General features: G+C 45.4%; 1 protein-coding gene and 1 long non-coding RNA gene across 6 annotated transcripts in view; both read right to left on the bottom strand.

Annotated features, from left to right (window-relative positions):
• RASA4B (RAS p21 protein activator 4B) overlaps nt 1-25,902 on the bottom strand; it is a 50,818-nt gene that overhangs the window by 8,728 nt on the left and 16,188 nt on the right. The window contains exons 1-12 of one of the 5 annotated variants that reach the window (XM_082201226.1): nt 18,517-19,038; nt 18,306-18,362; nt 17,777-17,890; nt 15,979-16,040; nt 11,998-12,127; nt 6,614-6,722; nt 5,290-5,424; nt 4,469-4,560; nt 3,131-3,248; nt 2,326-2,479; nt 1,531-1,595; nt 980-1,092 (exon numbers count right to left, since the gene is read on the bottom strand). In XM_082201226.1, coding sequence (XP_082057352.1) covers nt 980-1,092; nt 1,531-1,595; nt 2,326-2,479; nt 3,131-3,248; nt 4,469-4,560; nt 5,290-5,424; nt 6,614-6,722; nt 11,998-12,127; nt 15,979-16,040; nt 17,777-17,796 — 998 coding nt within the window. In that variant the 5' untranslated portion in view covers nt 17,797-17,890; nt 18,306-18,362; nt 18,517-19,038. Of the gene's footprint in view, nt 1-979; nt 1,093-1,530; nt 1,596-2,325; nt 2,480-3,130; nt 3,249-4,468; nt 4,561-5,289; nt 5,425-6,613; nt 6,723-11,997; nt 12,130-15,978; nt 16,041-17,776; nt 17,891-18,305; nt 18,363-18,516; nt 19,039-25,902 lie in introns of those variants that run through there. The other 4 variants (XM_082201223.1, XM_082201225.1, XM_082201224.1 and 1 more) reach the window with 4 other exon arrangements.
• On the bottom strand, nt 24,071-25,797 carry LOC309520001. The gene is made up of 2 exons (XR_014214125.1): nt 24,914-25,797; nt 24,071-24,530 (listed from the first exon to the last, which is right to left on the bottom strand). It is a non-coding gene; the product is annotated as an uncharacterized lncRNA (long non-coding RNA).

Below are 25,902 nucleotides of genomic sequence, written 5' to 3'. Positions count from 1 at the left end.
GCAAACAGGAGTAAACCGCAAGGGACCACAGTTTGGGCCTCCACACACGTGACCACCTTTTAAGAATTTAACTGTGCTCTATGGAGATGGAACAATGTATTTCCCTAGTCATTGCTGTATTTTCCTAGTTGTAGTGGAGTGTTGTGATATACACATGGACATCATGTGTGCATGTGTGTGTCTGCACGTATTATTGCACACCACGAAAATTTCTGAGTGGTGCAAGATTTCGGTGGTTTCAGGTGCTTACCAGGGTTTGGTTTCCTTGGAATGAGGGACAGGGGAGACGGGGTGTCTTTAAGATAAAGGGTTTATTTACACATATATACACAACCTGAGCTTATGATATAACAACAACAACAACAACCAAACAACATAAATAAATAAATAAATAAATAAATAATAAATAAATAAAATTTATACCCCGCCCTCCCCCGGCCAAGAACCGGGCTCAGGGTGGCTAACACCAGATATAAAACAATTGATTGAAATACAACTTAAAGGACAAGACTAAAATACAACATTAAAATGCAGCCTCATTTCAGCAGAAACTCAAAAACTTTTTTGGGATCACATGAACACCAACACCCCAGAAGGTCTTGCTCACAGCCTTGGATTGAAGCAGAAATCAAGCACGACTCTCACTCTCTGCTTCTGCCTGCTTCTAGCCCAGCTCAGCCATTCTTGGCTATAGTTCTTCCCACTCACTAGCAGCCAGGTGAGGGAGAGGGGCCCACCTGTTTGCTTTCTGGCACAGCTTCCTTTGTTATACTACCAACAATATTGAGAGCTATCAACTCATCCAGCAAGAAGCTGGCCTTTCTGCCTACTTCACCGACCTACTCAGTTTTAACCCCTACTGAATCCAGGACCCCCAGAAATTAGAAGGGACCCAAGCATCCTGCATACTAACCGCCGCTCCCGAAACTCACAGCAATATGTACAGCCTGAGAAAGGTCCCCGATCCCGGCTTTCTTACCCAATATCCTTGCTCTCCACTTTGCTGGGATCCAGCTCAATGCATCTCTTCTCTTCAAACACTCGGTTGATTGTCGGCCCAAGGACTCTGTGGAGGTACTGCATGCCTGCCACCTGCAGATGGGAAGATTTTTGGGGCAGGACAGGAGAGACAGCGGACTGAACAATCAGACGGCAATATAGAATCATAAAATCGTAGCGTCGCAAGAGACCAAGAGTCCAGCCCCCCTGAAATGCAGGAATCTTTTGCTCGACGTGGGGCTTGAACCCACGACCCCAAGATCAAGAGGCTCGTGCTCTGACTGAGCTATCCCAGGCAGTGGCGTAGTGTGGGGGGTGCAGGGGGGGCCGTCCGCACCGGGCGCAAATCTGGGGGTTAGGGTTAGGGGGCACAAATCCACGGGTTAGGGGGCGCAAATTACTTGCCTTGCCCCGGGTGCTGGCAACCCACGCTATGCCACTGATCCCAGGAGATATATAGATGGATGGAAAAACAGAAAGACATAAACATACTCAAGATTCACACAAGCAAACCACAAACCCATCAAGTACCTTCAGAAATGACTCCATTGACTTAGAGGCCAGAGAGTTGCTTCGAAACAGAGTGTTTGGCTCATCTGAAACAGAACACAGGAACATAGGAAGCTGTCTTCTACTGAGCTGCCCCATCTATGATTCTAGGAACCTGGATTTGCCAGCATGTGACTGAAACCCACCCAAATTACAGGAGCACTCTGGAAATGCCATAGGCGGACAGGAACTGCCCATGCCCAGGTCCAACCAGGGCCGTCTTAAGCATATCCGGCGCTGTGGTGCAAAGATCCCTCCGGCACCACCACCCCTTTCCCAGAGTTGCCGACCTTTTTTAGGGAGGCCGGCGCTGCCGGCGACGCAGCCAGTTTTGCGGGGCTGGAGGAGGCGGGCAACGGCTGGAGGGCAGCTCCTCCAGCAGGGAAGATGCGGAGGCTGGACGTGGTGGCTCCCGGCTCAGCTGGCCGCTTCGTGCTGTGGTGGCTACGGCAGGCGGAAGCTCCGGGCACGGCGCTGCTTCAGTGTGGCATGGTGGAAGCGGGTGAGGATAGCAAGCTGCTGCCAGGAGGGGCCGCGTCCAGCCTCTGCTTCTTCCCTGGCGCCCTCCAGAACTTGGCGCCCTGGCACCCCGCACCACTAGCCTCTATGGGTAAGATGCCCCTGGGTCCAACCGATCAATTTTTTGGAGCAGGTCTGGACTTCCTCGCCCCCCCCCTCCATGCATTGCACTCTCTCCTCCATTCTAATAAAATGGTACCCCAGCTGCACACAGCATGGTAGCCTCCCGTGTCCCAGTCATGCACCCGGGATCCTTACCGGTTTTATCCAGTTCCAGTTTGAAGAGGAGGTCCAAGAACTCTTTGGCCAACCCTTGGCCCACAAAGAGCTTGACAAGGTTGACGGCAACTTCCTGCCTGCACTCGGCGGTCGTGGTGTCGTCAATCAGGGTTATTAAATGGACTTTCCCGTCCTGCCAGGAGGAAAAAAAAGAAGGGGAGCGACTGAGGAGTTAGACCCCCAGGGAGGCTGTAACACACGTGAAACTCAGGAGGAGGAAAAAATTCAATTAAAGCGTGATAGAGAGTTTCCCCCACTCCACCTGCACGCACAAAATTAGGGGGTATATTCTCAACGTCATCAAATATTTCTTTAACAGCGTTATTTATTTACGTACACATTCTGCTCGCTTGCCAACATGGCTTCTAAGCAGCTTACAAGTGTAAAACCGAGTTACAAAATATATCCATGTGCAATCAATGTGCACAATAAGTTCATTTCGTCAAGGCATTCCAAGCGTGCATAATTAAGATGTACAATAAAACAAGCCCATTAAAACAGCATTAACAATCAAAGCGATTCGATCAGGAGCTTCAGGCCTGGAGATCAGGAGAATGCATGTCTAAACAGGTGCATCTCCAAGATCGCTGTCCTACCTTTCTCCCAAAAAGCTAAAGGCAGCATGCATGGGTTCAAAGGCATTTCTATACTCACAGCAACCCTGCAAAGTAGGGTAAGCTAAGAGAGAACGACTGGTGAGCCAGTGAGCCTTCCAGCTGAGTGAAGGGAAGAACCTGGGTCACCCCAGTTCAATAGTCTGCCCGCCAAAAGCGATGGATCTCACCTGGGCACCTGCTTTAACTTCCTGACACAGAAGCTGAACCAGAGGCTGGTAGTGGATGGACGGAAGCACCGTCTCATCCCGAAGCTGCAGCTGGAGGTGCAGGGAGCCCAGGTTGCCCCTGGAAAGGAAGGGGAAAGGTGCAATGTGATTGATGCAAACTAACTACATGGTCCTACCATGGACCACAGAATCCTTCAGGAGTGATGCTACCCAACTGCAACTCCCATCACTCCCAGCCAGCAAGGACGACTGGAGAGCCACAGGCTCCTCAGCCCTCTTCAGATAGGACATGAGCTACAGGCCCTTGTAATTTTGTAGGAGTCTTTAGGTTCTGTTTTGAAGGGACTCCCAGGGTCCTCTAAGTCCAACCCCCCACAATGCAAGAATGGCGGATAAAGAATCCATGAAGATGGCCACCCAAGCTCTGTTTAAAAACCTTCAGCGAAGGGGAGTCTGATGCCCCAGTTCATACAACCACAAAGTTATTCCTAATGTTTACCCAGGCTCTCCTTTCTCACCCTTTGAAGCCGTTGGTTTGGGTCCTGCCCTCGGGAGCGGGAGAAAACAAGCTTCTCCATCCAATATTTGACCACGGCTCTCGTATCCCCTCTCAAGTCTTTTCCTTCTCCAGCTTTATAGCGGAACAGCAATGACTGGGTAATGCTAGGATGCAGGGCTGAATTTATGAAACCGCTCTGAGTTTTTTCTATGCAGTCAAGCGGGACGTAAATTTTACGAAAGGAATAAATAAATGACGTCTGCCGCCGCCCCTGGGCAGAAGAGATTTTTATGCCCCTGGCTCCAAGGAGAAACTATTTTGTCGGTAACAAGTCTATTAAGATAAGTAAGGCAAACACTCTAAAGGTAAAGGACCCCTGGACGGTTAAGTCCAGTCAAAGGCGACTATGGGGTTGCAGCGCTCATCTTGCTTTCAAGCTGAGGGAGCCAGCGTTTGTCCACGGACAGCTGTTCAGGTCATGTAGGCAGCGTGACTAAACCACTTCTGGCGCAACAGAACACCGTGACGGAAACCAGAGCAGCACACGAAAACGCCGTTTGCCTTCCCACTGCAGCGGTACCTATTTATCTACTTGCACTGGCATGCTTTTGAACTGCTAGGTTGGCAGGAGCTGGGACAGAGAAATGGCAGCCCACCCCCTCACAGGGATTCGAGCTGCCGACCTTCTGATCAGCAAGCCCAAGAGGCTCAGTGGTTTAGACCACAGCGCCACCTGTGTTCCTTAAACACTCTAGCAGGACTGTGGCAGCAGCAAAATCCTTCACAGGTTGACTTAGGGGCAAACAAGTGAAGCTCCCTTTTGAAAAACAGAGACTCACTCATCCCGTCTCGGCTTTGATTTGTCCGGTCGAAGCATAAACCACCCTTCCTCTTGTTGGACCGCCTGTAGCCCTTGGACATTGAATACTACCTACAAAAGGAAAGGAAAAGAAAGTGGTGCTTACTCCCATCTGAAGCAAGGCTTCCCCATGTCTCCACAGCACCTCCCATTTCCAAAAAACATAACCCGATAGGAGCAGGTACGCCCGTGAACAGCATGTCTGAGGCTCAGGGCAGGAATTTTGTTAGAATAAAGTTATAAACTGGCAGGACCGGCCCACCAGCCGGCTTAGCCCTCTGAGGCCTGGGATAAGTGTACCTGACTACCCCCAACTCTGTACAGGCCTGGGAGCAGGGAATGAGAAAGACCTATTGGTTAACAATATATATTAAAAACTGGGCTCAGCCACACTTCTGAGCACCCCCATAATTCAGTGTTGTGAGTGGACAGTGCTCTTCTCTGTTGAGAGCCACATTCCCTGAGCGGCAGCTTTTCCCATTTATTTTTATATACGAGAAGCATTTATAACCTGCCCTCCAATTGCACAGGGCAGTGTATAAGAGGCACGCCAAATGTAGGACCATCTTTCCCATCTGCCCGTCACTCCAGCCTTTTCCATATCTCTATGCTTGCTGCAATCGTATTTGATTTTAAAATGTTTATTCCCCCAGCCTCCTGAAAGCGGGAATTCCTTTAAAAAAAAGTACACAGAATGCAAAGGCAGAAAACCGAAGAGATCAGCCTTTGAACAGGACAGCCCCCTTGCTAGGAGAACGTTTAAATGTGTCTTCTTCCAAGCCCTCCTTCCCCACTGCTCACCTTCCCCAGAAAATCGTTCCTGCTGACGAGATCCCAATCCCAGACTTCGATGACGCAGAGCTTCTCCACAGCCGACTCGTCCAGGTCGAACTCAAAGGTCTCGTTCCACCTTGGGTAGCAAGATTTTTTGATCACCTGGACAACAGGCAAAGCCAATAAAGGAAGCAAATTCTTCCTCCCGAAAGCAAATTCTTTAAAAGATGCTGGTGAGAACAGGAGGAGGAGGAGGAGGAGGAGGAAGAGCCTGCTGGGGAGCCAAGGATGTCATCCAGACTGACCCACCCAAACTCTTAACACTGGATGGAATGAAGTGGCTAGAAAAAAAAGGATTAGAGAGAGAGACACATGCCCGTTCACTCTCTCACTTGACCAGCTGGAGCCTCATTTTGGACCATCCCCTTCCTGAAAAAAGAGAGCTGTGAAGGTTCTTCCCGAGACGCATACACCTGCAATGTTTGGGGCAGAGTTTCCATTTGTGTGTGCTAAAAATGACCTCCATTATTTTGAGGCCTGGTCTTTATGTAGCCAAAGAGAGGGACCCGCAATTCCCCAAATTTGCCAAAGTACCAAATATCTTTCTTTTGCGGAGGGAGGGGGGAGCTAATAAAAGTGGTACGAGAAAAAGAGTCAAACGGGGACTCATACACCGAGTGAACAGGGAATGGAAAGCCAGTTGGGAGGAGGAATGAAAAGGAGTATCCTGAACTAGAACGCTTCACACTGGGACATTCTGCTGTTTTGGGCCCCACTCGCCTAGGCTTGTACAGGACTTAATATACAATGATCATCATAATAATTTTATTACAGTGGTACCTCGGGTTACAAACACTTCAGGTTACAGACTCTGCTAACCCGGAGTAGTACCTCGGGTTAAGAACTTTACCTCAGGATGAGAACAGAAATTGCGTGATGGTGGCAGCAGGAGGCCCCAATAGCTAAAGTGGTACCTCAGGTTAAGAACGGTTTCAAGTTAAGAACGGACCTTCGGAACGAAATAAGTTTGTAACCAGAGGTACCACTGTATTTGTACCCTGCCCATCTGGACTTAAGGCTGGGAAACAAATACGATAGTGGGATATATCTGGCAGGCGCACTGGCTGCCTCTCCAGAGCGCAGACTCAGACCACACATTTAAAGCTCACAGCTCCCCACTCTAGGAACAGTAGTTTCACCCTTACAGAGTGCTGTCATTCCCAACAAGGCCTTAAACTACAGTTCCCGTGGCTCTTTGTGGGGGAAAGCAACATACTTTCTGTGCATGGCATGCACCTGCCCTTAAATGCCTTATGTAGCGCTTCCCCTATCCCCACCCCCACATCGGCACCTTGTTTTCCTTACAGCTGGAGCTCACCAAAGTTTCCTGTGTCTTGCCATTATAGCGGACTCTGACGAAGGGATCAGAGGCTCCGTTTCTGTCTTTCCGAGCCAAATCTCTGTGAAGGAAAGAAAAGAGAGAGAGAGAGAGAATATTGTTATAGATCTGCAGGTGCTAAATGCTTGGGGTTTAATAAATGTTAGGATTTGATTAGAACTGGTACGTTAAGCAGGGCTGCCATATGTCTGGGATTTTCCCGGACACATCTGGAATTCATCTGTCAGAAATAGCTCCTAGGTGGAATTTCCAAAAATTGGTTAAAATGTCCAGGGCAACCCACATCAGAAGTGGTGGTTTTTTTGTAAAATTGTATACATCCTTATATTATATATCTACTATATTAACCCTCAATAAATTTGTGTATGTTTATTCAAAACCTGCCAAGGAGTCCAGTTCATTTTGTTGTCTTTTTAGATAATTTGAAAAAGGCTCCCAATCTTCTTTAAAGTAACAGTTGTCCTTGCCTCGCAATTTGCATGTCAATTTTGCCAGTTCTGCATAGTTCATCAATTTATCTTGCCACTGTTCTTTTGTTGGGGTTTCCTCATTCTTCCATCCTTGCGCAATCAAGACTCTTGCCACTGTTGTAGCATACATTTTTCCTTGGCAGGTCTTGTCCTACAATCCCTAACAAAAATGCTTCTGGTTTTTTTACAAATGTCATTTTAAACATTTTCTTCATCTCATTGTATATCATTTCCCAATTTTTTAAAATTTCTCTACATTCCCACCACATATGGTAAAAGGTCCCTTCCTTTTCTTTACATTTCCAACATATGTTTGACCCAGTTTTATATATTTTTGCTATCTATACTGGTGTTATATACCAATATGCAGAGGTTAACATAGGTTGAGAAATCAGAGAGAGGAGCTGAGGGAAGTCTTGGGGGGGGGAGGGTTTGTTGGGGGGGGAGGAAAGGGGGGAATAATGAAGATGATGTTTTTATAATTTGTTATGCTGAAATTGTTAATAAAAAATTAAAAGAGAGGGAGAGTAAAAAAAGGAAAAAGAAGTGGTGGGTTTTTTTTGGCAAAATTCCTTAAAAATAGCTCAAAAACTCCAATTTGGGGGGGGAGATTTTGCAAAAAAAAAAAAAAAAAAGCTGAACAACTTTGCCCCTTGCAAAAATAAAAGTTGAACGACTTTACCCTCCAAGAAAAATCTCAACAAACTTTGTGTGTGGATTTTCACTTTTTGAAATACTGTATAGCAACCCTCCTTTAGGTGAACAGCTAGACTCATGTGCGTTCAAGATGGGGGTTGGCCACTGTTCATCCCCTGGAATCCGCATATGTGAAGTGTTAATTAACCCAGGCACACTTCCTGGGCTGTTCATTGGACACGGCTTGCAAAAAATATGGGTGTATTAGGCAAAATCCATACATGTGTATATTAGAAGGAATGTGCATTAAAATGCTTACGATTTTTTTGTGAGGACTTGGAAAAAAACATTCCACAGACTGACGTGGAAATGTTGCAAACTGAAGACAAGACTGAAAAACTCAGGAACATAGAAACCCAAACTGACAGGTGCATTTAAAGCACATTTTGCACCCCAAATAATAGAACTCTGGGAACTGTAGTTCACCTCTGAAATTCCCAGCAAACTACCATTCTGAGATTTTTTTGCGAGGGGGGGGTGCTTTAAATATATGGTGTGTACACAGCCTGCCTTTATTTGAGGGTGGGGTTGCAATTTCCTTCTGCAAAATGCCTTGGTTCGGCCTATTACTCGTAACCTTATTCGCAACCTCAGTTACATAGCTTTACATAAGAGAAACAGAGAAGGCTATACAGCAAACTGAAGAATGAGCAAATTTGGGCACTTTTAGATCTGAGGCTCGGAAGAAAGCACGTAAACAAAGAATGAACAAAAAAGTAAAAGTCACATGGCATCACAATCTCTGTCACGCTGCCATGGCTCCCCTAAATTGCTCCCCTCGTTTTCTCTTTCTGTCAAAGGGCTTGTGTTGCTGTTTTCTAACATTATTCTGTAGTATTACCATCCCTTAACACCCCCACTTTCCCAGCAGTGATGTATGGAAGTGAGAACTGGACCATAAAGAAGGCTGATCGCCAAAGAATTGATGCTTTTGAATTATAGTGCTGGAGGAGACTCTCGAGAGTCCCATGGACTGCAAGAAGAACAAACCTCTCCATTCTGAAGGAAATCAGCCCTGAGTGCTTACTGGAAGGACAGATCGTGAAGCTGAGGCTCCAATACTTTGGCCACCTCAGGAGAAGAGAAGACTCCCTGGAAAAGATCCTGATGTTGGGAAAGATGGAGGGCACAAGGAGAAGGGGACGACAGAGGACGAGATGGTTGGACAGTGTTCTCGAAGCAACAAACATGAGTCTGACCAAACTGCGGGAGGCAGTGGAAGACAGGAGTGCCTGGCGTGCTCTGGTCCATGGGGTCATGAAGAGTTAGACATGACTAAACGACTAAACAACAACAACACCCCCACTAGCCCTTAGCATATGGCTTTGCACCCTCTTCCAGGGGCCCAGCGTTCAAACACAGCATCACTCTGCACAGGCTTCCTTTTGAACATTCAATGTTTTTCTCTCATTCAATGTTTTTCATTTTAATGAAAGGATTATTTCCAGCAGAGAACTGGTGGATACCGCGAGACAGTAAAGAAAGGAAAATTGGGAAAGTTTATTGCTTTATAAAAACGCATCTCTGACTCACATCGCCAGATCCTCCGCTTGCACAGCAGCAATGATCAGGCATTCCCTGCTACACCCTCACAAGCCTGAACTTTGCCTTCCGTCTCATCTTTGCTGTGCCCACCACAAAACCATGAATCCTCCTTGCGCTGTTTCATACCAGCTATGCAATTATGTTGGGTTGATTTCCCTGCCCGCCCCCTCTGATTTTTAATGCAAATGGTCAAAGTGGGTTCAGCATTTCTATTACAGGAGAGCTTTGCATGAAGAAGATCCCCGATTCATTCCCCAGCTGGGGATCCTGGACAGCTGCTAGCAGTCAATGAATGGACAATCTGAGCTAGATGGGTCTTAGCTAGAACCACGGGTCTGACCTGGCAGAAGGCAAATTTAAATAAAAGCAAAAACAACCCTGTAAGGTACATCAGCATTATTCCCCATTTTACAAACAGGGAAGGGGATTGAGGCCAGGAGAGAGAGGCTCGTTTGTCAAAAGCTGCCTGGAAGAATTCAAATCACTACTCGGTAATGATGCTCACTGGGTAACCTTGGTTTAGTCACAGTTTCTCAGCTTAGCTTACCCCACAGGGTTGTTGTGAGGGCAACAGGGAGAGAGGGAGAGCCACGCACGACGCCTTGAGCCCCTTTGAGCAAAGGTGGGATATAGACTTTTTAAAAATCGACTAACGTATCTAGGGATTATAAGGACGGAAGTCCCCCAAAAAGATGGTTAGGTTGTTTATGTATGCAGCTAGGATTCTTTTTGCACAGAAATGAAAAGAAGTAGTAGTTCCCACCAAAGAAGAATGGATAAGCAATGGGCTAGGCTAAATCTGCAAAGCTAACAGCTAAAATTAGAGAACGATGATTGCTTTAAGGCGGAATGGAAGCCTTTTCCAGATTGTTTGAAGAAATATTATAGCATGATGAATTTGTGAGCGTGATTCGAACTACGAGCAACAGAAAGAATGAGAGATTATTGTATTGTGGTTATGATATAAAAGAAGAAAGATAGGGTGCAGCAAAGGGGAAGAATAAAAAAAACGATGAAAAATGGGATGGGAAGTTGATAAAAGAAAAAACGATTATGTATTATATGGGAAATTTGTAATATAAAATATATTGCCAACAAAAAATTGACTAAAATAAAATGTAGTCAAAAAAAATTGACAAATAAAATCCCTGTGAGGGCTCAGTCTCTTAGCTGCTGTACTGTGCCAGCTCTAGAGCAAGAAAATTTATGGGAAGCACTTTCACAAGTGCTATTCACCGAAATCATTAATAATTTTTATTAATAAGCTGGAAGGGCTGTCTATCTGACCCAGCATTACCGCCCTGTGTTCCCTCTGTTCTTCTTAAAGGAACGGTACAGCTCATTCCTTCGGTCAGCCAATCCCCCATGATTAAGGGCTCTTGCAATTAGAGAGGGCTCAGAATGTTCCCTGACAAAGGGCTTGGCTTGATCCTGGGGGGGGGGGGGGGAGGGACAGACTCCACGCAGAGTAGCTCAGTGGCAGAGTGCATGCTCTGCATCTAGAAGGCCCCATCTCCAATCTCCAGTATCTCTGAGTAGACCTGGGAGCCAGGACAGAAACCCAAGAAGGCTGCTGCAGGCAAGACTGAGTTGCAAGGGCTGATGGCCTGATTCAGATTGTGCAAACACCACACATTCAAAGCACATGAGCTCCAACAAGGAATCCTGGGATGTAAAGAGAAATAAGTTTCTTTTTATCATATGTGGTGGCCTTGTAGTAAGGTTAAAGCTTACTGGGAAATAATAATTTAATAATAATAATTTGTTTATTTATACCCCGCCCATCTGGCTGGGTTTCCCCCAGCCAGATGGGTGGGGTATGTAATGAACTGATACGTAATGAATTGAAAATGATGTTTAATATAACATTTGTAAAAGACAACAACCCAGAAGCTTTTCTTTTGGGAATTATAGGGGCAGAACTACCAAAACTGTATAGAAACTTATTCAGGTATGTGACTAGAGTGGCAAGGATGTTACTCGCCCCAAAATGGCAGTAAGCAGAAGTCCCAGCAAGGGAGGAATGGATACAAAAATTTATGGAATATACAGAAATGGCTAAACTTACCAGAAGAATAAGAAATCAAGATAACAAACTTTTAAGCAAAGAATGGAAATGGTTTATTGAATATTTACAGGTAAATTGTAAACAGATAAGAACGCTGGCAGGATTATTGTAATAACCTGCAGTTTGACCAGAGTATATATTTAAAGTAAATGAATAAATGAGCAAATTACGTTAATCTGGATATGTGGAAGGTATTGAAAATAAATTTAAGGAACCGCAGAAAGAGGGGGAAGGAAGTCAAGTTTTGAAATGTCAAAACGATTGTAAAATTAGTGAAATGTATAAACTTGAAAAGCATAAATGAATGAATTTATGAATCCTGGGAATTGTAGTTTGTTAAGGATACTGAAAACTGTAGTTCTGTGAGGGGTAAGCTGCAGTTCTGAGGAGTCTTTGTGGGGGAAGAGGGGCAGATTGCTCTAGCCAAAGGGTCTGGCTTTACAGCTTGTGGAAACATCTTAAAATCAGACAGAGGGCTGGATGGCATAAGGTCACAGGGGAGGGGAGGTTGCAAACCCTTGCCCTGCAACCTTGTCTCTGGCACAGCACAGCCTTACCTGGCATCAAACACAGTGCAGCGCAGCTTTCTCACGGCTCCGCTGTCAACGATCTCAATCTGGAGATGGATTTCCCCCTGAACTTCCTCGTCTGGGTCAATTTCAGTGAGGTTCAGCCAGCCATTATAGCCTGGGAACAGAGACAGGGAGAAGGAAGCACAAGATTTTCAACTCAGGGGCAACCGTGCCCTACCCTCACAGGGATGGCACAGGGTCAAAGAAGATCACGGAATCATAGAGCTGGAAAAGGACCACAAGGGTCATGAAGGCTGAGTGCGCATTACCAGCTGGAAGCACAGATAGATTGTTTTTCTCAGTTCCGGTTGAAGCTGATTTGTCGAAAACCACACCACAAAACAGTATTTTATTTTTTACTTTTAAAAATCTGTCTTCTTCTCTGGCGATCACTTGTAGTTGAGTAAGATTGTCTTCCATGAACATGGTTTTAACAGCGAGTCCATAAGTGACTGTGGGGGCCAATTCTAGATCCACACATCCTTCCACAGTGGGGACATAGGTTTCCGGGTGGGAGTTGGTCACAGTGAGGGTTTGCCAAGCGTGCCTTCCTCTTAGCACGTTTCTCCCCTTTGCCCTGAGTTCAAGCATCCTGAAAGTCCATGACATCTTTGGTAAAGGTTGTTCTCCATTTGGAGCACTCGCAGGCCAGTGTTTCCCAGTTGTCGGTGTTTATACTACTTTTTTTTAAAAAAATTGCTGTATACTGCCCTTCATCCATAGATCTCAGGTTAGTTCACAACACAAAAATACAGTGTAAAATATTTCCTGAGAACTCTACTAGTTATTGACCAAAGCAAATATATATATTTCCTAAGAAGCAACAAGACCGATATGGATATTGGCTAACATTATGTGTTTAACGCTTCCCAAACCAGCAGTGGGAGCATCCTGATGTGGATTAAACAGGAGTGTGTACACAGCTGGAGACTGTTAAAAACTTCTTTGACATTTTATTCTGACTCTGGAGTCTTCCTTAGCTCTTAGTCCTCTTGCCACCTAGTCCAGGGCCAGATTTAGGTTTGATGAGCTACTGAAGGTAACAGGGCCCTTTATATGGCCAGCTGTCCTTTGTCAACAACAAATTGTCACTGTTTTTTGTGTTGAATATACGCTATATGGTAATTTATGGACCTAATAGGTATCTAAAGCCATTTGCACATGTCACCATGCAACCAGTCCATGCAGAATGGAGGCACCCTATATATAGAAATGAGCAAACCAGTGATATTTTAGGGAGCAGGCTAGAAGGCGGGGCCCATTACTTACATCATAGGAGCCTACACAACACAAAACACTGTTGCTGTATGGTGGTTTTATTTTATTTTTTATCTTACATTTTGGAAATGTACATCCAGTTTTTTCCCCCTTTAATTTTTTGGGGGGCCCAGGGGCCCTAATCTATAGCTTGTTTAGCTTATACATAAATCCGGCACTGTTGTCACCCTGTTCATCTTTTCCATCCCATTTATTGGAACAAGCCAGTGAATGTGCTGGGTCTTGCCTATGCTAGGAAAGAGTTATGGGCTAAAGGCGTGGGATCATCCACGCCTACCTTTTGCCCTGCGCTTTCTAGGCAGAGGTTGGCACTTTAAAGCTCTGTGCCTGAGCACTTTTATTTTTTTGCCACTTTTGGCACCTTCCCCAGGAAAACCTGCTTTTTAACACTAAGTCAGAAAACAAACTTCAATTCAGATTTTTCGCGGATTGCCATTTGGTCCAATTCAGCGGTAAAGAGCATGTTTTCATGGGGGGAAAGTGCTAGTGAAAAAAACCCCAAAGCGAAAGCACACAGACACAGCATTTTAAAGTTCAGAGCTAGAAATGCAGCAGAAAAAGGAAGTCTCTCATTAGCTGCAGACAGGGAAGAGTCAGTCATGCAATGTTGTCAAGGAACAGAATGCAGCTGCTGCAGTGATGCAAGACGGAGGGAATTTCACACAAAATGAATGGACCACTTGCTCCAATTTACTGGTCTGTTCTGTGTAGGGCTAGCATTGCAGACCCTCCAAATGTCCCTATTTTCCAGGGACAGTTCCGGATTCACAGAAGCTGTCCAGGTTTCTGATTTGATCCTGGAATGTCCCACTTTTCCTCAGGATGCCCCTATTTTCATCACAGAAACGTTGGAGGGTATGGAGTTATGCAACAACCCCCGCCGCCCCGGAGCCAAGGAGATAAGTAACTATACAACCTTTAGAAGACATACGAAGGCAGCCCTGTATAGGGAAGCTTTTTTAATTTTTAAAGCTTTATTTTGTTTTTATAGATGTTGGAAGCTACCCAGATTGGTTGGGGCAACCCAATCAGATGGGTTGGGTTTAAATAATAAAATGATGATGATGGAATATGACGTCCCTATTTTCATCAAAGAAGCATTGGATTCAATTCTTCATTGCCAGCCTACAACACAATGCATAGAATATCTGTTGTTGTTTTTTTACCTAAATGCCATGAGAAAAAACAAAAACAAAAATGGGACCTGTAGTCTAAAACCTCTAGACCAGGGGTCAGCAACCTTTCTCAGCCGTGGGCCATCCCTCAGACCATGTGGTGGGCTGGACTATATTTAGAAAAAACTCAGAATGAATTCCTATGCCCCACAAATAACCCAGAGATGTATTTTAAATAAAAGGATACATTCTACTCATGTAAAAACACACTGATTACTGGACTGTCCGTGGGCCGGATTGAGAAGGCGATTGGGCCACATCCGGCCCCCGGGTCTTAGGTTGCCTACCTCTGCTCTAGACTCTAGAGGAAACTAGGCTGTCAAAGGCTGATATACTGCACTGTTTAATTCTGTTGTCTGATTTCCTCATAAATGTATCTCATTTGATGAAAAACGGTATATGAATACCTGCAACCAATAATAATAATAATAAACTATAGTGGAGCAACTCACAAAGAACTGTGGCATTACAAGTGTGCTCTGTGAGATGTTGGGCCTGCTGTCTTCTTGAGAGATGAATAACCTGCGTAGCAGACCCACAAAATCACATGAAAACATTGCATTATTCACACAGCCAGCTCAGGGATTTGTTCTCTAGGAGATCCCTGAACCCAGGCCTACGGCCAAGAAAGCAACCATCACCTCCAAATCTTGGAAAAGCATCTAAGTTACTGGGCAGAAACTACCCCAAAGGTCAAGAGAGGAAGATTCTTTTCTCAGACACAATCTCTCTCTCCGCCTCCATCCCAAAGATGAGTCACTGGGCCTCCCAAGACATCCCCTGATCCTTGAGCAAGCAGATCACGTCCTCTCTTTTGCTCCTGTCTAGGAAGGTAGACAGATAAGGAGATGGAAGTGGGTGGGAGCAGGAGATTCAGCTGGGATCCAGTTCTTGACTGCTGCCCTCAAACCTGTTCTGGGTTCAGACCCACAAGGATAACACAAAGCGAGAGAAACGGGACCTATATGAATTGGAGGGAGAAGCAGCTGAATCTGGAATCTGCATGAATAGCAGAGGATATTAGCTAGGGGATCCCCTCACTCCTACAGTCTGTGTTTGGAATAAATTGTGCAAAACAGGAATATCTACATATCTGTATTTAATTTGCACATTCTCCTCCCCTCGCTGTATAGCTGATCATGAGCAGCAGTTACAGTATGAGAGTTTGCACAGCACAGTCAAGACTGGGTTGTGCAGAGTTCACATGCATCTCGAGGCTCAGGTAACTGGTCCCATGTGTTTAAAGGCACTCTTTGTATGGCCAGAAACACTGTTTTTTTAAAAAATGAATGTGATGTTACAATTCATTGCCAAATTTGTTATCCATCAAACATCCTTGTTTACTAAGAATAAGGGGGGAAGGTAAAGAAAATGGGAAAGAAATGGGAGGTTCACCTGCTTTAGTTACTCCATCTGCAGATATTGACTTTTTGGTGCAGGGACCATGCACCAAATTTGTTCAATTTACTCATTCAAAATTATTTACCTCTCCCAACAGAGGGAATAATCTCACCTTTTGGGTGCTCAGCCAACAGGCTTTGGGTGATACAGACCTTCCCGATGACGTCATCCCGGCTGGCACAAGAAAGGAAAACAAAAAACGTAAGGTAAATGGGATATCCAAGAAACCAGAGAGTATAAGCCTGGGGCATTTCAGGTTTTACCGATCTGGACTAGAACTGAAATTGGACTTGAGGCAAGAGAGGGAGATTGTCTCACACTGAAACCCACCTGAAGACATTTGATGCAACAACCTTTCCTGGCGACCCGTCTGAGAAACCCTCTCCCAATGCTACTCCTTTTCCTTTTAGCACTAGGAACAGACACCTTTCCCCAGAATGTTATTTCCCAATGGTAAAAGAACTTCTTGGCAGTGGAAGAGGCTGCCTTGGGGTCAGGGTTCTCCTTCCCTGCACATAATTCCTAAGAGGAAGAGTGTGGAGCCGGTCCTTGCCCCAGGCAGAGTGATGTGCCTGCTTCAGGCAGCGGATGCTGGGAGTGGCAACAGCCCACCCGCCATTCCCCTGAACCCCGCACATAAAGTGGTAGATCTTGTGATATTCATGTTTCAATTGGCAACCAGGTCAGATTCTGTACAGGGGGGTGGGATACCATCTTGTGTTACGGGGTGGGGGGTTACAATCTTGTCCTTCACCTCAGGTAGCAAAAGGTACATATCCAGGTCTGGCCAGCCGGCCCATCTATCAGGGATGCTGTACAGTGGTACCTCGGGTTACGTACGCTTCAGGTTACATACGCTTCAGGTTACAGACTCCGCTAACCCAGAAATAGTGCTTCAGGTTAAGAACTTTGCTTCAAGATAAGAACAGAAATCGTGCTCTGGCGGCACGGCGGCAGCAGGAGGCCCCATTAGCTAAAGTGGTGCTTCAGGTTAAGAACAGTTTCAGGTTAAGTATGGACCTCCGGAATGAATTAAGTACTTAACCCGAGGTACCACTGTACTGTCATCCACTCAGTAATGTGGAACATTCTCCCAGTACAGATTCAGCAGGCGCCTTCTGTTTCGACTTTCAAATACATGCTGAAAGCTTTTCTATTCCATCAGGCTTATGCAGGCCATTAAGAATACATCTTTCCACAATAGTTATTTTTAAGGGGTTTTTTTAATATGGTCTTTATTGCATGGTTTTATGTACAATTGATGTAAACCGCTCTGATTATTATTATTTTAAATAAAGTACTGGGTAAATCATCAAACCATCAATTCTAGCACGCGGGAGGCCACCTAAATTATATAATTTGGCATCTGAATGATTGGGATTAGTAACTGTATAATAATTTGGCATTGTTATAATGAGGCTTTTATTTGATTATTGTACTTGAAAACTAATAAAAAAGTATCTAAAAAAGATTATTATTTTAAATAAATACTGATACAGTATATAAATATAATTTTTTTTTAGAAATGGCACCAGCCGCACACAACAGGGAGGTGTCAGCAGACCCAAGCTTAGCAGTAGCACATTTATTCATTTATTTATTTACAGAAAAGAAAACTTAAGAAATGTTTACCACTGCAGCTTTTAAGGTGCAAGGCACTATGTTTCCCAGATTTATCACCTCCACATATATTTATTTTGAACGTATTGAAATTTCTGCCTAAAGGGTAAATGCGAGTAAAATGAGGGGTATGTGTGGCATTTCAATGAGGATGGTGTTGCGAAGACGCTCCACAAAGCTTGTGGGCACTAGAAGCATGGAGTCCACAATAACTTGCTGCGTAGATGCAGCGCCGTTAAAAAGGAGAGCCAGGAGGAAGAGCCTCATCTCCGCAGGAAGTGATGTCATACCTGAGTGCATCTTCGTCCATGACATAGAATGACACGCAGTGGAAGGTGGGGGGGAGGTGGACTTCGTATTCTTCGCCCCAGAAAGGAAATAGTGTTTTCCACACAGTGGCTGTCCTGGTGGGAGGAAGGGAGAGATAAAAAGGACCAGGTGCTTAAAAGGAAAAGGGGTCAGCAACCTTTTTCAGCCATGGGCCGGTCCACAGTCCCTCAGGCTGGACTATATTTTGGTGGGGAAAATGAACGAATTCCTGTGCCCCACAAATAACCCAGGGGTGCATTTTAAATAAAAGCACACATTCTACTCATGTAAAAGCACACCGATTCCCGGACCATCCAGGGGCCGGATTGAGAAGGTGATTGGGCCACATCCGGCCCCCGGGCCCTAGGTTGCCTACCCCTGTCATACACAATCTGAAATACTCATGAGAAGTATGCTTGGATTAAGTCCAGATTTTGGCCCCTTTCCTCTGATTTGCAGGGCAAGGAGAGAGGGAGGGGGGGAGTGGGTGTTCTAATGTTCACCACTTACCTGATAATGGCTTCATTGTCAATTTTCACAATGCAGTAAGGGTCACTGCTGCCTGTACTGGACAAAAGGAGGGGGGAAATACAAATAAAGATTCTCCACGGCTGTAGCATGATACAAATTACCCCCAGAACACACTGATTTACCACAGGAAGGTGCCTAATGCAGTCAGACCACTGGCATTGTCTCCCGCATGGGTCTCTCCCAGGCTTACCTGGGAAACACCAGGGATTCAGCCCTAAGACCTTTTCAAGATTCTAGTCCCCATGGGTCTGGAAAAGGTTTCCTCTTGCTCAGTTTCATTCACCCTGACTGGCAGTGGCTTGCCTAGGTCTCAGCCCTACCTGGAGACGTAAAGGATGGAATAGGGGACGTTCTGCCACTGAGTTACGGCCTTCTTCTACATTAGAGAGATTTCCAGCACCTCCACCACCACATCCTGCCTCACAACATTCTGCCAGGGGTGGGAAGCAGTTATAGGCTTTAATCAGTGCAATTAGCCAACTAATGCTTTAATCCCATATCATTACACAGGCGCGCACACACAACGCTTCTGGTCATTTAGGAGGGACGACACTCTGGCATGAAGTTGTGGACTAAGGAGGTGCACAACAGACCTCTTTTTCCCTGTATCAAATTTGGTGGGAAAGAAATGTTCAAAGCTCTGTTTTCCTCCCAACGCAAAGTCCACCGCCCTCCAGATTTCTCTTCCCTATTATCCGGACATTCCCTATGCGATCAATGTCGCTTTTTTCCTATTTGGATTTTCAAAGCATAAGACATCTCTGGATTTAGGGCAGAAAAAAACTGTGGGACAGCAGCAGATGGAGGAGAACGACAAATCTGACCCAGGGATCTTTCCCAGAGGGATTCAAATTTCTCTTTGAAAGGAGGAGTCTACACCACGATCAAGCAGAAGGAGATTTATTGTTGTCGACACAGTACTGTGGGCAAAGAACCCCCCACAGCTCATGCTGGAAAGAGGGGATTGCACATTCCAGTTCACATCACAGATAATTTATACCCTAAGACTGTTCAAATATCCCTACTACAATTCCTATTGGTTAAGAAATTGCAGTTTACAGGCTTCCCGATCCGCCTACATCATGTTTGCTCCTAAACATGTAAAACTGGTACCCCCAGCAATAACATACATCCCATGTCCATTCAAATTAGCAGTTTTTACAATGGGGGTGTGTTTTATAATATTCATGAAGCATTTGAAGAAGAGTACTAGTTCTTAACTATGGGATGCGGGTGGCGCTGTGGGTTAAACCACAGAGCCTAGGACTTGCCAATCAGAAGGTCGGCGGTTTGAATCCCCGCGACAGGGTGAGCTCCCATTGCTCAGTCCCTGCTCCTGCCAACCTAGCAGTTTGAAAGCACGTCAAAGTGCAAGTAGATAAATAGGTACCGCTCTGGCGGGAAGGTAAACGGCGTTTCCGTGTGCTGCTCTGGTTCGCCAGAAGCGGCCTAGTCATGCTGACCACATGACCCGGAAGCTGTACACTGGCTCCCTCGGCCAATAAAGCGAGATGAGCGCCGCAACCCCAGAGTCGGCCACAACTGGACCTAATGGTCAGGGGTCCCTTTACCTTTATTTACGGAATCAATGTAAAGAAATGGACTCACTAGTAGGGTTTGACTAAACACTTACAATTAACAAAACTAACATAGTGATAGAGATGAGATTAAAGTGATAAGAATACAACAACATCTGATTTTTACGGGACAGGACCGTTTTAGGCAAAGGGATGCATTTTGTTTTTTAATCCATTCCCCTTCTCAGAACGACCCCCTCTGTGCAAATAAAACTAGCAGGTCAAACTGACCCCAAGTATGCATTTTCTATGGGACGTGGGTGGTGCTGTGGGTTAAACAACAGAGCCTAGGACTTGCCGATCAGAAGGTCGGCGGATCGAATCCCCGCGACGGGGTGAGCTCCCATTGCTCGGTCCTTGCTCCTGCCAACCTTGCAGTTTGAAAGCACGTCAGAGTGCAAGTAGATAAATAGGTACCACTCCGGTGGGAAGGTAAACGGCGTTTCCGTGTGCTGCTCTGGTTCGCCAGAAGTGGCTTAGTCATGCTGGCCACATGACCCGGAAGCTGTACGCTGGCTTCCTTGGCCAATAAAGCGAGATGAGTGCCGCAACCCCAGAGTCGGCCACAACCGGACCTAATGGTCAGGGGTCCCTTTACCTTTACTAGTTCTTAAACTATCATCTGCTATTTCTCCTTGTTATGCCGGGTCATCACTAAATTCAAGGCTAACAATCTAATTCTAACACATTCTTTGCTTAATTGTAACATTAGCCAGGAAAAGAGCCTCTTAGGGAGTCAACCTTGTGAGTCCAGCGTCTGCTTTGTCTCAGCATCTCAGGATGCAAGACATTTACAACTCAGGTTGTAAAACATGCAGAAACAGTTCTGCAAAGGGGCCCTTCCTTGGCGCTCCTTTGAACCTCTTTGTTCACAGAATCGGTCTTAAGGCAGGCATGGTCATCCTCACCATACCTTCCCTAAGAATAAAACTCATTTTCATTCTTTTATTATTCCACAACGACACATGGACAAAGGAGAATTAAAGGAGTCGTGAGGCAATCTACGTTAAGCAGAGGTATGGACAGGCCCAGAGGCTACTAAATCTAGTTTGTCCCCATCCTCCTCCTAGTTGTGTTGTACAGAGTTGTGTTACCTCAACACCAAGAAAGAGGAATCCAATGTCTGGTGCCAAGCCTTGGGCCAGATATAAATAAAGCAGGCAGGTGGGGGCATGCTTAGGTTGCTAGAGCAGACCTCCATTCACCCTTATGGACCAGCCTCCATTTTTATGCATCTCCTCCCCCCCAAGAAAAACTATGCATGTTAATTTGAGATCCCAGGACCTGGTCCATGGATGTAGCCAGGATTTTTGCTAGGGGGGGGGCAAACCTCAGTTTGCCACGTATTTTTATTGATTTTTATTTATTGGGGGGAAAACTGCCCCCCCCCCGGCTACGCTCATGACCTGGTTGCTCACCTGCCCAGTGGCTGCAAGGACACTTGGAACATTGCTTTCCATTACATAGCAGGTTGCAGCTAAATCCGAAAGGTTTACTGTGGATTTTCTAGGCTTAACGAAGGTTCTCTCTGTTGACTCATTTTCACCTTAAATAAATATCATCCCCACGTTATTACTGTGATCAGGCTGCAGGAAATGAACTACAAGATGTTGACCCAAGTGAGCTTAATTAAAGTAGGATAATAGCTACCACAGCACTGGAAAGCTGGCGTTTAAAAAATTACTGCGAAATAAATATTAAATTTGAAAGCATTAAAGCTTGTAAATCCATATGAACCTAACCAAACCTTGAGATTATCATCTGAGGCCCTCCTTCGTGTGCCTCCTCCATGAGAAGTCCTGATGGCAGCAACACAAGAAAAGGCCTTTTCTGCAGTGGCTCCCTGTTTTTGGAATCCTCTCCCCAGGAAGGTTTGCCTGGTGCCTTCATTATACACATTTAGGTGCCATGCGAAAAGCACTGTTGCTGTTTAAGCATAAAGATCCTATTTGTGGAGGGCAATAAATAAAACAACATTGAACTGTGTGCATATGATATGTTTTATTAGTGATCTTAAATATATTTTCCATATCTTCCTATATACATAAAAATGTAAGGCTGTCATCACGCAGTCCCCATTGGAAGATTTGTAGTGTCAGATCACAATAGTGGATGTGAATGAAGAAATGGAGTTGGGAAGGTGGAAAGTGAGCTTACTGGTTGCATGAGGTGGGATCTAAAAGCTTTAGAGATTTAATGTGAGGCAGAATGGCAACAGGGCTTGTGAGTGAAACTAACAGGGGGACAGCCCCTAGTATTTATACTTTATTTGGGTTGCCATATTTCAGAAAGTGAAAATCCAGACACAAAAGTTATTGAGCTTTGTTTATTTCTGACCTGTTTTTTTTTTAAATCCCCCCCCCCATTCCATTCCTGACATGGGTTGATATACGTCCGGGTTTCCCCGAATATTCTATACATTTCTCAAGAAGCTAGACAATACATATGGATTGTGGTTAAAGCTATGTGTCCTCAGTTTCACATGCCAGCAGTGGGAGCTCACTGGAGCCAGAAGAAACAGTAGTATGTACACAGCCTAAGTGCATCTGACCCTTCGAAACGTCTTGGCTTGAACGTAAAAACCAAAAAGGAATCCTGGCTGTGAAAAAAAGACCACAGAGGCAAACAAGACACTTGGCTTCCAGGAAAGGGATTTTAAAACCTTGGGGCCTCATCCAGAACATATGCACAAAGGAAGAGGAAGGGAAAAGAAACCAACTGGATATAAAAAACAACAAACTGAAGGCTGAATTAGTGTGTGCGTGTTTTCCTTTTGGATGACAAGTACTAGGAAGGGCAGATAAGGTGCCACCTTTATTTTGGAACAGTGGCAATGCCCAAGGCAGTAGTTCTCTGATTGTTTTGATGGGCTGCTGAGAGATATTAAAACCCCCAAAGGCATCTGCAAGTACTGTTTCGTGTGTACAGGTTGAGGCAGCTTGCTTACTATGTGGGACAGTACAGAAATGTGCATGAAATATGTATATGCTAACTACAGCTGTACACACACACCATATATTTAAACAACATTCCTCCCCCTACCTCCACAAAAAGAATAATGGGAACTGTAGTTTGCCCCTCACAGAAGTATCGTTCCCAATAACCTTAACAACAGTTCTCTCTTTGGGTTCTTTGAGGGATGCGCTGCAAAGGCAGGGTGTCGATATAGCTATGCAAAGATGGAGGACTTCCATGGGCAGCCAGTGAAGGCTGTGTGTGAGACAAGCTCTCGCTCTCGCTGACAGGGCTTAACTTGCCCCTGATCAAATTAACATGGCAGGCGCCTGGGGTTCTCACTAGCGCCGCTCTTAGAAAACACAACTAGCTGTTTAAAACCAGTGAGGAGATATTTGGGGCCCAGTGCAAAGATCAATACCTTTCCCACAATTCCCTGACTGGAAGTGGGCTAATAGCTGTTATAAAGAAATCTAAGGTCTCAAATGTAGAATAAATGTTCAAAAATGTACAAGGCAAACACATACATAAGTATATAAACCACGTGCCTGAAATAGTTCAGGAGAGCAATCCTGAAGTCATTTTGACTCTCCCAAATTGACTTAGGGGACTCCGTCCCTTGGGGAGTTAGGAAAAAATAGGGGGGTTGGCTTTTGCTGCCCATCACAAAGCACAGAGCTTCCCCTGCAACGGACAGACCACCCCGCTGAATTATTGGGTACAACTGGACCTTGCCATTATTCCAGATGCTGAGAGTCAGATGCAGGTGTGAACTAGGATTTGCAAGACCGGGGTTCACAAGCCCCCACACTCAGCCACGAAACTCGCTCGGTGACCTTGGGCCTGTCACAGTCTCTCAGCCTAAACTACCTCGCAGGGTTGTTGGAAGGACAAAACAAAGAGGGAGGAGAACCACAAATGCCTCCATGGAGGAAAGGTGCAATATAAATGTAAATAACAATACCTCCTTCAACAATACCACTGAACGCACTCAGCTTTTCTTTTTCAAATGCTCCTCACAGGGCTTGGGTTCCCAGACCTCTGTCTCTCTCCATCTTTGGATACATTCCAGTTGAAAGGCTTTCCAACAAGCGATTTCAGAGAACGCCAAAGTGTCAATAAAGAGGCCTTTTCCAAGGCTTATGCAGTGAGTAACCAAGCCATGTATTTATAGAACTGAGAGAATGGATGTTTGGAGACCTGTGACCTAACCTCCTTCCAGTCGCTTCACTGACTGCCCCCTTGGGCCCGTCCTGCTCAATCTGCCACCATCTCAACTGAAGGTCAAATGAGCCTCTTGCTCCGATAGTGTTTCTCACTATCGGATTTCTAAAACGAGAGGGAGATGCCCAGGTCTCAAGCCTGCTTGGATATTCGCTACCACAGGGTCTCCCATATCGGGTGCCCTCTGCACGTGCATCAAGTCGTCCTGCAATTACATTGCAGGCTGCAAGGCTGAGTAGCTGCAAAGTACCAGTGGGTGTGCAGTCCTTTCGTGTACACATTTTATGACGTTATCGTGGATTAAGGATGGGAAGATCTGTTAATTTCAGTTTTCTCCGTTTCTCATTTCCCCAGACTTTAATTCGATTCTCCACATTTCTGCAGCCAACTTGCGGATTTTCTTTCTAAGAATCCTGATGAAAATTCTTCAGCATTTTCAGGAAAATTTCTCCTAACAAACACTACCCGTATTTTCCGGCGTATAAGACGACTGGGTGTATAAGACGACCCCCCAACTTTTCCAGTTAAAATATAGAGTTTGGGATATACTCGCCGTATAAGACTACCCCTCCCTCTTCCAACGCACACCAAATAAAAATTTAAAAAACCAGACTCCAGTCCGGCTCAGAAATCTGCTCCACTTCCTATTGGCCAGGGGCTTCTGGGGCCAATTTTCAAGTGTATTTCTGCTTCATCTAGAGAGCTTGGTGTCTTCTGATTTAATTTGCTGTCGTTTTATCCTTTGGTGGGGAGTTGCTGCAGGAGCTGCTGCTGTAGCTGGCCTATAATACGACCCCCGACTTTTTCCTGGGTTAAAAAGTAGTCTTATACGCCAGAAAATACAGTACTTTGAATAATCATGCTTTCCCTCAAAGAATTATGGGAGCTGTGGTTCGTTAACAGTGCACAGTTCTTAGGAGACTCCTGTACCCTTCACAGAGCTACAATTCCCTGGGACTAATCTGGGAAGGCCTTGAAGTCCTGCATTCAGCACCAGGCCTGAAATTCCTCACCCTGGCTTACTGGGAAAATGTGAGCTTCTGCTCCTTCTTCATTGCAAACATATTTTTCAGAGCTATGACAGCCTTCTGCAGGAGATCAAGCACATCAGTGGCTGAGATCTTAATATGTGCACTGTTAAAAAGAGTACTGTAAAGGCTTTGAGCGCAGAAACAGAGAGTAAATCAATAAGAAAGGTGTCATCAAATTAGAGACTTTGGAATTGCCTCTCCCGAGTTATTCGCTTGGCCATCTGCTGGGCACTTGCTAGATATGGGAAAGGTTCATTAAGTGGCTGAGGCCAGCGGGACTTCATTTCCTCTACGAGGCAAGCAAACAGCCTCCATGGGAACAGGTTCCATCAGGGCCATTTCTGCAGCTAAGGCACAACAGACCATATGGCCACGAGGAAGGCCTCGATAGGATCCTGGACAGCCACAAATCTATGGCTCTGTAAAAAGAAATGGCAAGTGTCAGTTTGCTCAGTGTGTGTGTGTGTGTGTGTTGCCTATTTCAGGCTCCTCTGCTTGGCTTCTAGAAGTTTCTCCCAGTGTAGAGGAGGTCATCTTGTCTTGTCACTTCCTTCCTGCCACCCAAAGAAAGATGCTTTAAGTTGATCAGAAGATGAGCAGGCATCCTGATGCAGCTGCTGACAGATATAATGCAATCTTCAGTAGCATTCACAAAAAAAGGGCAGGGTCCAGATCGTGGCTAGTAGCAATACTGTAGTTCCACTTTATTCCACAATGGTCAGGCCAGATCTGTTCAATTTTGAAGGCCACATTTTTAACACGTGGCAAAGTGGACTGTGTGCAGAGAGC

This window comes from Podarcis vaucheri (assembly GCF_965113315.1).
Source record: "Podarcis vaucheri genome assembly, chromosome: 15".
Classification (NCBI taxonomy): domain Eukaryota; kingdom Metazoa; phylum Chordata; class Lepidosauria; order Squamata; family Lacertidae; genus Podarcis; species Podarcis vaucheri.
The sequence above is the reverse complement of the archived record's forward strand: the minus strand, read 5'-3'. Positions and strand labels throughout refer to the sequence as shown.